The 14321-nt window shown below is 38.0% G+C and overlaps 1 protein-coding gene across 2 annotated transcripts in view; it reads right to left on the bottom strand.

Moving 5' to 3' along the window:
- LOC123529902 (germinal-center associated nuclear protein-like) overlaps positions 1 to 14321 on the bottom strand; it is a 69691-nt gene that overhangs the window by 21940 nt on the left and 33430 nt on the right. For both annotated transcript variants that reach the window (XM_045310486.2, XM_045310487.2), the window contains exon 17: positions 12615 to 12778. In XM_045310486.2, coding sequence (XP_045166421.2) covers positions 12615 to 12778 — 164 coding nt within the window. The remainder of the gene's footprint in view (positions 1 to 12614; positions 12779 to 14321) is intronic.

The following is a 14321-nucleotide window of genomic DNA, read 5'->3' as shown; positions in this document are numbered from 1 at the left end:
ACCTACTGACCTAGTTTTTGAAGGCACGTGACCTAGTTTCGAACTTGACCTAGATATCATCAAGGTGAACATTCTGACCAATTTCCATGAAGATATTGTGAAATATATGGTCTCTAGAGAGGTCACAAGGTTTTTCTATTTTTAGACCTACTGACCTTGTTTTTGATGGCATGTGACCCACTTTCAAACTTGACCTAGATATCATCAAGGTGAACATTCTGACCAATTTTCATGAAGATCTTGTGAAATATATGGCCTCTAGAGAGGTCACAAGGTTTTTCTATTTTTAGACCTACTGACCTAGTTTTTGACGGCACGTGACCCAGTTTTGAACCTGACCTAGATATCATCAAGATGAACATTCTGACCAACTTTCATAAAGATCCCATGAAAAATGTGACCTCTAGAGTGGTCACAAGCAAAAGTTTAAGGACGCACGGACGGACTACGGACACCGCGCGATCACAAAAGCTCACCTTGTCACTTTGTGACAGGTGAGCTAAAAAACATGAGAAAGTCCTATAACTTTACTGCCTTGACCTTAACAAGCAGAAACATAATAACAAAATATTACAAAGTAACAGTATAATTATTATAAAATTTTACCAATTTAGCAAACTGAGCAAGTCCTAGAATTTTTCAGAATCCTGAACAACCTCAAAATATAAAGAAAGAAAAGAGACAAAGTCCTAAAATTGTCCTTATATTTGCCAAATCCTAAACAAACTCAATATGACAAACTCATACAAAGAAACAGAAAAATGACTATCATTAAAGTCCTACAATACTACTTAACCATTTATTAACTGAATCATCAAGACTGAACTATGACAAAGTCCTAAAGTTTGTTAAATCCTTTACAAACTGCAACAGAAGGACAGAAATGTAAACTTGGATGTATCCACTGGAAATTGTACCAGAGCTTCAATGTTCTCTATCTATAAAACATACTGCCACTCACTGTGAAGTCCTCTAAAAGTTAACAGTAACATACTAATAACAGCTTTCCGTAAGACAGCCTGCTCCACTATTTGGTGATTTGACAGTAAAATGAATATATGTCTCAATAAGAGACCTCTACTTTAAAAGGAAGATACACCAAGGGGCATAATTCCGTAAAGAACACAAATTAGAGTTATTGGGATAGTTACCACACATGCAGATGATGATGGAAAAGATATATTTTGAGTTTCAAGTCATTATCTTATGTAGTACCAAAGATATGTCCAGAAAACGAAGTTTGTCAAAAAATTTAAGTATGAAAGGGGCATAATTTAGTCAAAAATACAAATCAGAGTTATGGGGATTGTTACCACACATGCAGATGATGATGATAAAGATACATTTTAAGTTTCAAGTCTTTATCTTATATTTCATTAAAGTTATATCCAGAAAGCGAAGATTGCCAAAAAACTTTTAAGTATGAAAGGGGCATAATTCTGCGAAAAATACAATTAGAGTTATGGGGATTGTAGCCACACATGCAGATGATGATTTTTATTTCAAGTCATTATCTTTTAAAGTACCAAAGATATGTCTTTAAACGAAGCTTTCGAAAAAATTTAACATGAAAATAATTCCAAGTCTAACAACTTTGTGACCTTGACCTTTGGTATAATGGGCCCAGCCCCTGCACATACTTTGTTTGTATCCTGGACAATGTTTATGTGAAGTTACTGTAAGATATAAGCAATAGTAACAAAGATATGACAGGAAAACAAAGGTTGCCGAAAAACTTTAACCTTAAAAATAACCTAAGTATAATACCTTGGTGACCTTGACCTTGGGTATGGTGGACCCAGACCCCTGCACATACTTTGTTTGTATGCTGGACAATGTTTATGTGAAGTTACAGTAAGATATAAGCAATAGTAACAAGAGCCATGTCAGACATGGCTAATCCCCCCACCGGGCAGCTGTATTTGCAAATGGAATGTTAATTTTGTGGTTGTTTAGTAATCATTGTAAGTCTTTTGTTTTTTAAAGTCCACAAAAAAACTCCTTACTAGGTAGAGATACCTTATATATAATAAAATTAATAAAATACACCTAAAACTGGAGAGTAACATCTATGCTGTACCACAGAAAAGTGGTCTTGTTTTTTCCCTAGGGTCAATTATAAAAATGTTACAATATAAGTTATTTATAGTAACAACTAAGGGAAGTTAATCTTTACAAAAAAAAAAAAAAACAAGAGGGCCAAGATGGCCCTAGGTCGCTCACCTAAGAAACACTCCATAACAGTGTAAAACATGTTTGACCTAGTGATTTCATGGAAACAAATATTCTGACCAATTTTCATTAAGATTGGACAAAAAAATTGGTCTCTTGCGATAAAACAAGCATTTTCTTAGATATGACCTAGCTTTTGACCCTAGATGACCCATGTTCAAACTCGACCTAGATTTTATCAAGGCAATCATTCTGACCAAAATTCATGAAGATCAACTGAAAAATACAGCCTCTATCACATACAGAAGTTTTTTCTTTGATTTGACCAATTGACCTAGTTTTTGACCTCAGATGACCCATATTCAAATTCAACCTAGATTTCATTAAGGCAATCAACCTGACCAAATTTCATAAATATCAACTGAAAAAAACAGTCTCTATCGCATACACAAGATTTTTCTTTAATTTGACCTAGTGACCTAGCTTTTGACCTCAGATAATCCATATTCAAAACCGACCTAGTTTTCATCAAGGCAATCACTCTGACCAAATTTCATGAAGATCAATTGAAAAATACATCCTCTATTGCATACACAATGTTTTTCTTCGATTTGACCTAGTGACCTAGTTTTTGACCCCAGATGACCCATTTTCGAAATCAGCCTAGATTTTATCAAGGTAATCATTCTGGCTAAAATTCATGAAGATCAATTGAAAAATACAGCCTCTATCGCATACACAAGGTTTTTACGTGATACGACCTAGTGACCTAGTTTTTGACCCCAGATGACCCATTTTCGAACTCGGCCTAAATTTCATCAAGGCAATCATTCTGACCAAAATTCATGAAGATCAATTGAAAAATACCGCCTCTATCGCATACACAAGGTTTTTCTTTGATTTGAACTAGTGACCTAGTTTTTGACCCGAGATGACCCATTTTCGAACTCGGCCTAGATTTCATCAAGGCAATCATTCTGACCAAAATTCATGAAGATCAATTGAAAAATACAGCCTCTATCGCATACACAAGTTTTTCTTTGATTTGACCTAGTGACCTAGTTTTTGACCCGAGATGACCCATTTTCAAACTCGGCCTAGATTTCATCAAGGTTATCATTCTGACCAATATTCATGAAGAAGAATTGAAAAATACAGCCTCTATTGCATACACAAGGTTTTTCTTTGATTTGACCTAGTGACCTAGTTTTGGACCCGAGATGACCCATTTTCGAACTCGGCTTAGATTTTATCAAGGTTATCATTCTGACCAATATTCATGAAGATTAATTGAAAAATACCACCTCTATCGCATACACAAGGTTTTTCTTTGATTTGACCTAGTGACCTAGTTTTTGACCCGAGATGACCCATTTTCGAACTCGGCCTAGATTTCATCAAGGTTATCATTCTGACCAATATTCATGAAGAAGAATTGAAAAATACAGCCTCTATTGCATACACAAGGTTTTTCTTTGATTTGACCTAGTGACCTAGTTTTGGACCCGAGATGACCCATTTTCGAACTCGGCTTAGATTTCATCAAGGTTATCATTCTGACCAATATTCATGAAGATTAATTGAAAAATACCACCTCTATCGCATACACAAGGTTTTTCTTTGATTTGACCTAGTGACCTAGTTTTTGACCCGAGATGACCCATTTTCGAACTCGGCCTAGATTTCATCAAAGTTATCATTCTGACCAATATTCATGAAGATTAAATGAAAAATACAGCCTCTATCGCATACACAAGGTTTTTCTTTGATTTGACCTAGTGACCTAGTTTTTGACCCGAGATGACCCATTTTCGAACTCGGCCTAGATTTCATCAAGGTTATCATTCTGACCAATATTCATGAAGATTAATTGAAAAATACAGCCTCTATCGCATACACAAGCTAAATGTTGACAGACGACGGACGACAGACGACAGACGACGGACGACGGACGACGGACATCGAGCGATCAGAAAAACTCACCTGAGCATTGCTCAGGTGAGCTAAAAAAAAAAAAAAAAAAAAAAAAAAATTGCAAGTCCACACAGAAATCTTTATCAGGAAGAGACTGGTCAAAATACACCTCAAAATTGGATTTAGCATGTTTGTTGTACTACAGAAAAGTGGTCTCGATTTTTCCCTACGACTAGTAATGAAAAAGTTACAATAAAAGCTATTTAAAGTAACAACAAAGGGAAGTAATTCTAAAGAAGGGAACTGCGCATGACACTTCGTCTCATGATGGTGTATAATTGTGCCAAGTTACATCAAAATCCCTCTATGCATGAAGAAGAAATGCTTCGGACAAAGTCATTCTTGTATCTGATCTTTGGCCTCTAAGTGTGACCTTGACCTTAGGCCTAGTGACCTGGATCTTGCGCATGACACTCCGTCTCGTGGTGGTGAACATTTGTGCCAAGTTATATCAAAATCCCTCAAAGCATGAAGAAGAAATGCTCCGGACAAGGTTTTTATTCTTGTATCCTTTGACCTCTAAGTGTGACCTTGACCTTAGACCTAGGGACCTGGTTCCTGCGTATGACACTCCGCCTCGTGGTGGTAAACATTTGTGCCAAGACATATCAAAATCCCTCCATGCATGAAGAAGATATGCTCCGGACAAATTTTTTTAAGAAAATATGATAAAGGGAATAACTCAAAAATAGGCAAGGTAGAGTTATTGTTCTTGCACACTGCACTTCCTCCCAATGTGTTCTATCAGTGTATGAAGTTTGAAGAAAATCCCTCCAGTACTTTTGGGGTTATGCTCCGACAAAATGTTTTAAGAAAATATGATAAAGGGGAATAACTCAAAAAATAGGCAAGGCAGAGTTATTGTTCTTGCACACTGCACTTCCTCCCAATGTGTTCTATCAGTGTATGAAGTTTGAAGAAAATCCCTCCAGTACTTTTGGAGTTATGCTCCGGACAAAATTTTTTAAGAAAATAAGATAAAGGGGAATAACTCAAAAAATAGGCAAGGTAGAGTTATTGTTCTTGCACACTGCACTTCCTCCCAATGTGTTCTATCAGTGTATGAAGTTTGAAGAAAATCCCTCAAGTACTTTTGGAGTTATGGTCCGGACAAAGATCGTTGCGGACGCACGGACGGACGGACGGACGGACAGACGGACGCACGGACGGAGAGCATTTCTAATATCCCCTTCACCTTTGGTGGGGGGATAAACAAAGACATGACAGAAAAACAAAGGTTGCCAAAAAACTTTAACCGTAAAAATAACCTAAGTATAACAACTTGGTGACCTTGACCTTGGGTATAATGGGCCCAGCCCCTTCACATACTTTGTATGATTATATGAACTTACAGTAAGATATAAGCAATAGTAACAAAGATATGACAGAAAACAAAGGTTGCCAAAAAAAACCTTAACCTTAAAAATAACACAAGTAAATAACACAAGTAAATATAATGTAATATAAAGTTACAGTAAGATATAAGCAATAGTAACAAAGATATGACAGAAAAACAAAAAAAAGGTTGCCGATAAACTTTAACCAAGAAAACTCACGCCGACGCTGACACCGACGCCGGGGCGAGTAGAATAGCCCCCCACTATTCTCTGAAAAGTGGAGCTAAAAATGTATTATCTACAGTCTACCATCAACAATCATATATAATATATAACTGATGAAGAGGTAATTCTGGAAATCTGTGTCAGATTACTCTTTGCTTCAATTTCAACAAGTGAATGAAGTATTGCCATGCAATACAAAGTCCCCTACTGGAAGACACCTAATTTTCTCTTCTGCAGTATAACATAATGAACTGATATCTGTCAATGATGTATAAACAATATTGTACTATATATACAATATAATATAACAAAGCACTTGGATTAAAATTTGCATATATAAAAACGGACAGTTGTTTTCATTTGGATTTTTTTTTTGGCCGATTATACAAAAAGTTATCATAAAAGATATTTATAGTAACAACAAAGTGAAATTAACCCTAAAAAAAAAAAAAAAAAAAAAAAAAAAAAATCTATAAAATGTAAGTCCACAAGAAACTCTTTAGCAGGTAGAGATAGATCAAAATACACCTAAAATTTGGATGTACCGTGCATGTTGTACCACAGAAAAGTGGTCTCAATTTTTCCCTACGGCCAGTAATAAAAAAGTTACAATATAATCTATTTATAGTAAAACAAAGGGACATAATTCTAAAACAAGAGGACCATGATGGTCCTGAATCGCTCACCTCTTCCCACATGACCCAGTTTTAAGTATGACATCGTTTTTTTTTCTATTTTTAGACCTACTGACCTAGTTTTTGACAGCACGTGACCCAGTTTCGAACTTGACCTAGATATAATCAAGATGAACATTCAGACCAACTTTCATACAGATCCCATGAAAAATATGGCCTTTAGAGAGGTCACAAGGTTTTTCTATTATTTGACCTACTGACCTAGTTTTTGATGGCACGTGACCGAGTTTCGAACTTGACCTAGATATCATCAAGGTGAATGTTCTGACCAATTTTCATGAAGATCTTTTGAAATATATGGCCTCTAGAGAGGTCACAAGGTTTTTCTATTTTTAGACCTACTGACCTAGTTTTTGAAGGCACGTGACCCAGTTTCGAACTTGACCTAGATATCATCAAGATGAACATTCTGACCAACTTTCATAAAGATCCCATGAAAAATGTGACCTCTAGAGTGGTCACAAGGTTTTTCTATTTTTAGACCTACTGACCTAGTTTTTGACCGCACGTAACCCAGTTTCGAACTTGACCTAGAAATCATCAAGATGAACATTCTGACCAACTTTCATGAAGATCCCATGAAAAATGTGACCTCTAGAGTGGTCACAAGGTTTCTCTATTTTTAGACCTACTGACCTAGTTTTTGAAGGCACGTGACCCAGTTTCGAACTTGACCTAGATATCATCAAGATGAACATTCTGACCAACTTTCATGAAGATCCCATGAAAAATGTGACCTCTAGAGTGGTCACAAGGTTTCTCTATTTTTAGACCTACTGACCTAGTTTTTGAAGGCACGTGACCCAGTTTCGAACTTGACCTAGATATCATCAAGATGAACATTCTGACCAACTTTCATAAAGATCCCATGAAAAATGTGACCTCTAGAGCGGTCACAAGGTTTTTCTATTTTTAGACCTACTGACCTAGTTTTTGACTGCACGTGACCCAGTTTCAAACTTGACCTAGATATCATCAAGATGAACATTCTGACCAACTTTCATGAAGATCCCATGAAAAATGTGACCTCTACAGCGGTCACAAGGTTTTTCTATTTTTAGACCTACTGACCTAGTTTTTGACCGCACGTGACCCAGTTTCGAACCTGACCTAGATATCATCAAGATGAACAGTCTGACCAACTTTCATAAAGATCCCATGAAAAATGTGACCTCTAAAGTGGTCACAAGGTTTTTCTATTTTCAGACCTACTGACCTAGTTTTTGACTGCACGTGACCCAGTTTCGAACTTGACCTAGATATCATCAAGATGAACATTCTGACCAACTTTCATGAAGATCCCATGAAAAATGTGACCTCTAGAGTGGTCACAAGGTTTTTCTATTTTTTAGACCTACTGACCTAGTTTTTGACCGCACATGACCCAGTTTCGAACTTGACCTAGATATCATCAAGATGAACATTCTGACCAACTTTCATGAAGATCCCATGAAAAATGTGACCTCTAGAGTGGTCACAAGGTTTTTCTATTTTTAGACCTACTGACCTAGTTTTTGACCGCACGTGACCCAGTTTCGAACTTGACCTAGATATCATCAAGATGAACATTCTGACCAACTTTCATGAAGATCCCATGAAAAATGTGACCTCTTAGAGTGGTCACAAGGTTTTTCTATTTTTAGACCTACTGACCTAGTTTTTGACCGCACATGACCCAGTTTCGAACTTGACCTAGATATCATCAAGATGAACATTCTGACCAACTTTCATAAAGATCCCATGAAAAATGTGACCTCTAGAGTGGTCACAAGCAAAAGTTTACGGACGGACGCACGGACGGACGACGGACGACGGACACTGCGCGATCACAAAAGCTCACCTTGTCACTTTGTGACAGGTGAGCTAAAAAAGTGTACCTCATAGTGGTGAACATTTCTGCCAAGTTACATCAAAATCCCTCCATGCATGAAGAAGAAATGCTCCGGACAAAGTCATTCTTGAATTTGACCTTTAACCTCTAAGTATGACCTTGACCTTAGACCTTGAGCCGGGGCTTTGGCACAACATCTTGTCTCATCCAGGGAAATGTTTGTGCCAACTGATATTCAAATCCTGTTTTGCATGACAAAGTTATACACCGGACAGGAAAAAAATACTATTGACTTTTGATCTCAAAGTGTGACCTTGACCTTTAAGCTAGGGTTCTGGGTGTTGCGCATGACACGTCGTCTCATCATGGGGAACATTTATGCCAAGTAATATTGTAATCCCTTGATGGATGACAAAGTTCTGGACTGGACAGGAAAAAAACCCTATTGACCTTTGGCCTCCAATTGTGACCTTGACCTTTGAGCTAGGGGTCTGGGTTTTGCGCACGACATGTTGCCTCATCATTAGGCACATTTGTGCTAAGTAGTATCAAAATCCCTTCATGGATGGCAGAGTTATGGACCGGACAGGAAAAAAGCCCTATTGACATTTGACCCCCAATGGTGACCTTGACCTTTGAGCAAGGGCTCCGGCATTTGCGCATGACATGTTGTCTCATCATGGGGAATATCTGTGCTAAGCAATATTGAAATCCCTTAATGAATGACAGAGTTATGGACCGGACAGGAAACAGACCCTGTTCAATGCCATGTTAACATTTGACTGCTAAGTGTGACCTTGACCTTTGAGCTAGGGGTCTGAAAGTTGTGCACGACACATCGTCTAATTATGACGTACAATTGTGCCAATTGATATTAAAATCCCTTCATAGATGGGAGAATTATGGACCCGACAGGATAAAAGCCCTGTTGACCTTTGACCTCAAATTGTGACCTTGACCTTTGAGCTAGGGGTGCGGGTTTTGCGCATGACACGTCGTCTCATCATGGGGAACATTTGTGCCAAGTAATATTAAAATCCTTTCATGGATGAAAGAGTTATGGACCGGACACGAAACAGACCCTGTTCATGCATGTTAACATTTGACTGCCAAGTGTGACCTTGACCTTTGAGCTAGGGGTCTCAAAGTTGTGCATGACACATCATGTTATTATAAGGTACAATTGTGCCAAGTGATATTAAAATCCCTTCATGGATGGGAGAGTTATGGACCGGACAGGAAAAAAGCCCTGTTGACCTTTGACCTCCAATTGTGACCTTGACCTTTAAGCTAGGGGTCCGGGTTTTGCACATGACACGTCGTCTCATCATGGGGAACATTTGTGCCAGGTAATATTAAAATCCCTTCATGGATAAAAGCGTTATGGACCGGATACGAAATTGCTGACGGACGGAATGACGGAAAAGCGCATTCCTATAGTCCCCGAAACTGGTTTTCAACCAGTAGGGGACTAATAAATGTATTCTGAAGATTCAAAGCAATTTTCATTTTCAAATTGGTTAAAAATAGGAAAAGAAATGTAATGAAATGATTCATCATGTTAACAGAAAGAAATTAACAAGATGGCCATACAGTGTCACACAAGGAATATTGTGAAATTGGACTACTGGTTTCTGAAAACATTTTCAAAGTTTTAAGCATAGCCATATAGAACAAAATAATTCCAACTCTGGTGGCCATATTTATAGACCAATCATAATATACTGAGGGAATTTGGTAGAGGATCATCCAAAGAACATTGATGTGAAATTAATTTGAAATTGGCCATTATTTACTTATGATGATAAGATTTTCAAAGTTTTCCATATAGCCATATAATAACAAGTGAATGAAGTATTGCCATGCAATACAAAGTCCCCTACTGGAAGGCACCTAATTTTCTCTACTGCAGTATAACATAATGAACTGATATCTGTCAATGATGTCTAAACAATATTGTACTACATATACAATATGTTATAACATTATAACAACACACTTGGATTAAAATGTGCATATATAAAAACCCACAGTTGTTTTCATATTGAATTTTTTTGGCTGATTATAAAAATGTTATCATGTAAGTTATTTATAGTAACAACAAAGGGAAATTAATCTTTAAAAAAAAAAAAAAAAAAAAAAAAATAAAAAAAAAATAAAAATAATAATATAAGTCCACAAGAAACTCTTTACCAGGTAGAGATAGGTCAAAATACACCTAAAAATTGGATGTAACATGCATGCTGTACCACAGAAAAGTGGTCTCGATTTTTCTCTACCGCCAGTAATAAAAAAGTTACAATAAAATCTATTTATAGTAAAACAAAGGGACGTAATTCTAAAAACAAGGGTGCCTCATGGTGGTGAACATTTGGTCCAAGTTACATCAAAATCCCTCCATGCATGAAGAAGAAATGTTCCGTACAAAGTCATTCTTGAATTTGACCTTTGACCTCTAAATATGACCTTGACCTTAGACCTAGGGACCTGGTTCTTGCGCATGACATGACATCCAGGGGAATATTTGTGCCAACTGATATCTAAATCCTGCTTTGCATGACAAAGTTATAGACCGGACAGGAAAAAAATCCTCTTGACCTTTGATCTCAAAGTGTGACCTTGACCTTTAAGCTAGGGTACTGGGTGTTGCGCATGACACGTCGTCTCATCATGGGAAACATTTGTGCCAAGTAATATTAAAATCCCTTCATGGATGGCAGAGTTACGGACGGGACAGGAAAAAAACTCTGTTGACCTTTGACCCCCAATTGTGACCTTGACCTTTGAGCTAGGGGTCCGGGATTTGCGCATGACACGTCGTCTCATCATGGGGAACACTTGTGCTAAAGAAATATTAAAATCCCTTAATGAATGTCAGAGTTATGGACCGGACACGAAACAGACCCTGTTCATGCTATGTTAACATTTGACTGCTAAGTGTGACCTTGACCTTTGAGCTAGGGGTCTGAAAGTTGTGCATGACACATCGTCTTATTATGAGGTACATTTGTGCCAAGTAATATTAAAATCCCTTCATAGATGGGAGAGTTATGGACCGGACAGGAAAAAAGCCTTGTTGACCTTTGACCTCCAATTGTGACCTTGACCTTTAAGCCAGGGGTCCAGGTTTTGCGCATGACACGTCGTCTCCTCATGGGGAACATTTGTGCCAAGTAATATTAAAATCTCTTCATGGATGGGAGAGTTATGGACCGGACAGGAAAAAAGCCCTGTTGACCTTTGACCCCCAATTGTGACCTTGACCTTTGAGCTAGGGGTCCGGGATTTGCGCATGACACGTCGTCTCATCATGGGGAACACTTGTGCTAAAGAAATATTAAAATCCCTTAATGAATGTCAGAGTTATGGACCGGACACGAAACAGACCCTGTTCATGCTATGTTAACATTTGACTGCTAAGTGTGACCTTGACCTTTGAGCTAGGGGTCTGAAAGTTGTGCATGACACATCGTCTTATTATGAGGTACATTTGTGCCAAGTAATATTAAAATCCCTTCTTAGATGGGAGAGTTATGGACCGGACAGGAAAAAAGCCTTGTTGACCTTTGACCTCCAATTGTGACCTTGACCTTTAAGCCAGGGGTCCAGGTTTTGCGCATGACACGTCGTCTCCTCATGGGGAACATTTGTGCCAAGTAATATTAAAATCTCTTCATGGATGGGAGAGTTATGGACCGGACAGGAAAAAAGCCCTGTTGACCTTTGACCTCCAATTGTGACCTTGACCTTTGAGCTAGGGGTCCGGGATTTGCGCACGACACATCATCTCATCATGGGGAACATTTGTGCCAAGTAATACTAAAATCCCTTCAAGGATGGGAGAGTTGTGGACCGGACAGGAAAAAAGCCCTGTTGACCTTTGACCTCCTATTGTGACCTTGACCTTTGAGCTAGGGGTCTGGGTTTTGCGCATGACACGTCGTCTCATCATGGGGAACATTTGTGCCAAGTAATATTAAAATCCCTTCATGGATGACAGAGTTATGGACCGGACACGAAATTGCGGACGGACGGAATGACGGAATGACGGAAAGACGGAATGACGGAAAGACGGAATGACGGAATGACGGAAAAGAGCATTCCTATAGTCCCCAAAACTGGTTTTCAACCAGTAGGGGACTAATAATGTGTAGATGGCCTTGGTATTGAATCTTAGACCAGACTAGACCAGACCAGATCCAGATCCAGATCCAGACCTTTTTTACCAATATCTAACACTTACTTTCACTCACATTATCATTTTTCAGAGTCAAATATATATTCTTTGGCTAACTTGCTGTAAATGAACATGCAGAAAATGTTCTCCAAAACTGCGGGCGTGTCTCCAAAACTGTGGGCGTGTAAATTTAAACATTTTACCTCCACTGGAACCTTCTTTAATGATGGTTTATCTGCTTCTACAGCAGCTCCTCTCTCTGTTTCTTCCTGTACAGGTTCATGTTTCACCTTGACCTCTGCTTGCTGTATGTTGCTAGGGGGCTGAGTGCTGCTAGTTGCCTGGCTACTACTTGCTGGTTCAAAACCTGGAAATGACATCACATTTACATTTTACAAACAGAGTAACTGTAAGATATAAATAAAACACTTCTTCAAATTTGACACACAATCTTTAGAAAGTCTTATACATTTTTAAAAGGTATAGTGTTTCATGTAAGCAAAAGAATTACAAGAGGTCTATAGTAGAACAAAATACTTAAAGTACTTTAGAATATTACAATAGGTTTGAATTTGTCATAAATTTGATGAGGCTTCCACAATCACTTGGAATATGGAATTTCCTTAGAATTTGTGAAAACTTCAAAAATTAATGTCAAATAAATACATTCAGACTTTAGCATCACACTTGATTATCAATCCCTAGATCTATATGTACTGACTTTATGTAGCATCCGGACACAATAATTACATATTGGAGGGTTTGTTTGTTCAGTTAGGTTTAATGTCACACTGACAAAATTATATGTCATATGCAGGGGTCTAGCTAGGTCCAAATTTTTGGGAGAAGTCACTTCTCCCTCAAGCAGTTTTAGGGAGAAGTGGGGAGACGTTAGGGAGAAGTGGGAAGACTTTCTACCGCAATGATGTTGCGTGATTCGAAAGGTGGCTGTAATTTTCTTGTTTCTTCATAAAAACATTGATGTGACCGTTCATTTTCTTAGATCATTTCCCATACAGTGGTTATTGTTTTCTTACAAAATTCTGAAAAAAGTCGTTTTCAAAATTCAAGCCGATGCTATAAATGTAACACGCCGAATTTTGGTTATATCTTGTACATGTATGAAGTGTTTATTATTAACACCGAGCAAAGAAGTAGAAGTGTATTTATTTTTTATAGCTCTTTGCACCGAGTCATTCACCGGAGATTGTCAGTATCTCACTCGAAATATAAAACTGAAAGTAAAATGTGTACAGTAATCTAGAAATACATATTCAAATAAATTCATCGATGGAAGTCAATTTAACGTAGTTAATACATTACATGTCGTTCTTTTATCATAGATAACAAATAATTGTGAACCATATTCCAATTAATCGCATGGTTAATCAGCAGTTTCTTTAATAAAACATTGTTTTTTTTTGCACTCGAACATGTTGACAATTAACGCGAAGTGTCAAAGACGTAAACGCGGCGCTGATTGGCTTAACACAATAGACTCTGGTGTATCGGATAATTTGATTCGCTTTCACAATTCTCGGCATAATCTCGCAAGTACCTGAGGTAGGCGGAGCTTAAATTATGCTGCCGGCGTGTGTTTGTGTATTTGACACTCATTATGACACGGTGCAAATTGTCAACAGTCTGGGTAGCAGTAATTAGCGAGTGCGGAAATCAGTAATTAGCGAGTGCGGAAATCAAAGAAAATCGGGCGACTTGCATTTCGCTTTGAGGTTAGATCTGAGCGAAGTTTGAAGTTCTAGAGCGCCTATTTCGCTCAAGTCGCCCAGTCGCGAGAGCCCTGATATGGCAACTTTTCAGTGGAGAAGATCCCAAATGCCCCTCCAGGCATTATTTGAGAAAAAAATGGGCACCTGGATAGAACCATCGACTTTCCATAGGCCAGCTGG

Source organism: Mercenaria mercenaria, chromosome 13 (assembly GCF_021730395.1).
Source record: "Mercenaria mercenaria strain notata chromosome 13, MADL_Memer_1, whole genome shotgun sequence".
Lineage (NCBI taxonomy): Eukaryota > Metazoa > Mollusca > Bivalvia > Venerida > Veneridae > Mercenaria > Mercenaria mercenaria.
Note: the sequence above shows the minus strand (reverse complement) of the source record. Positions and strands in the feature narration are given on the sequence as shown.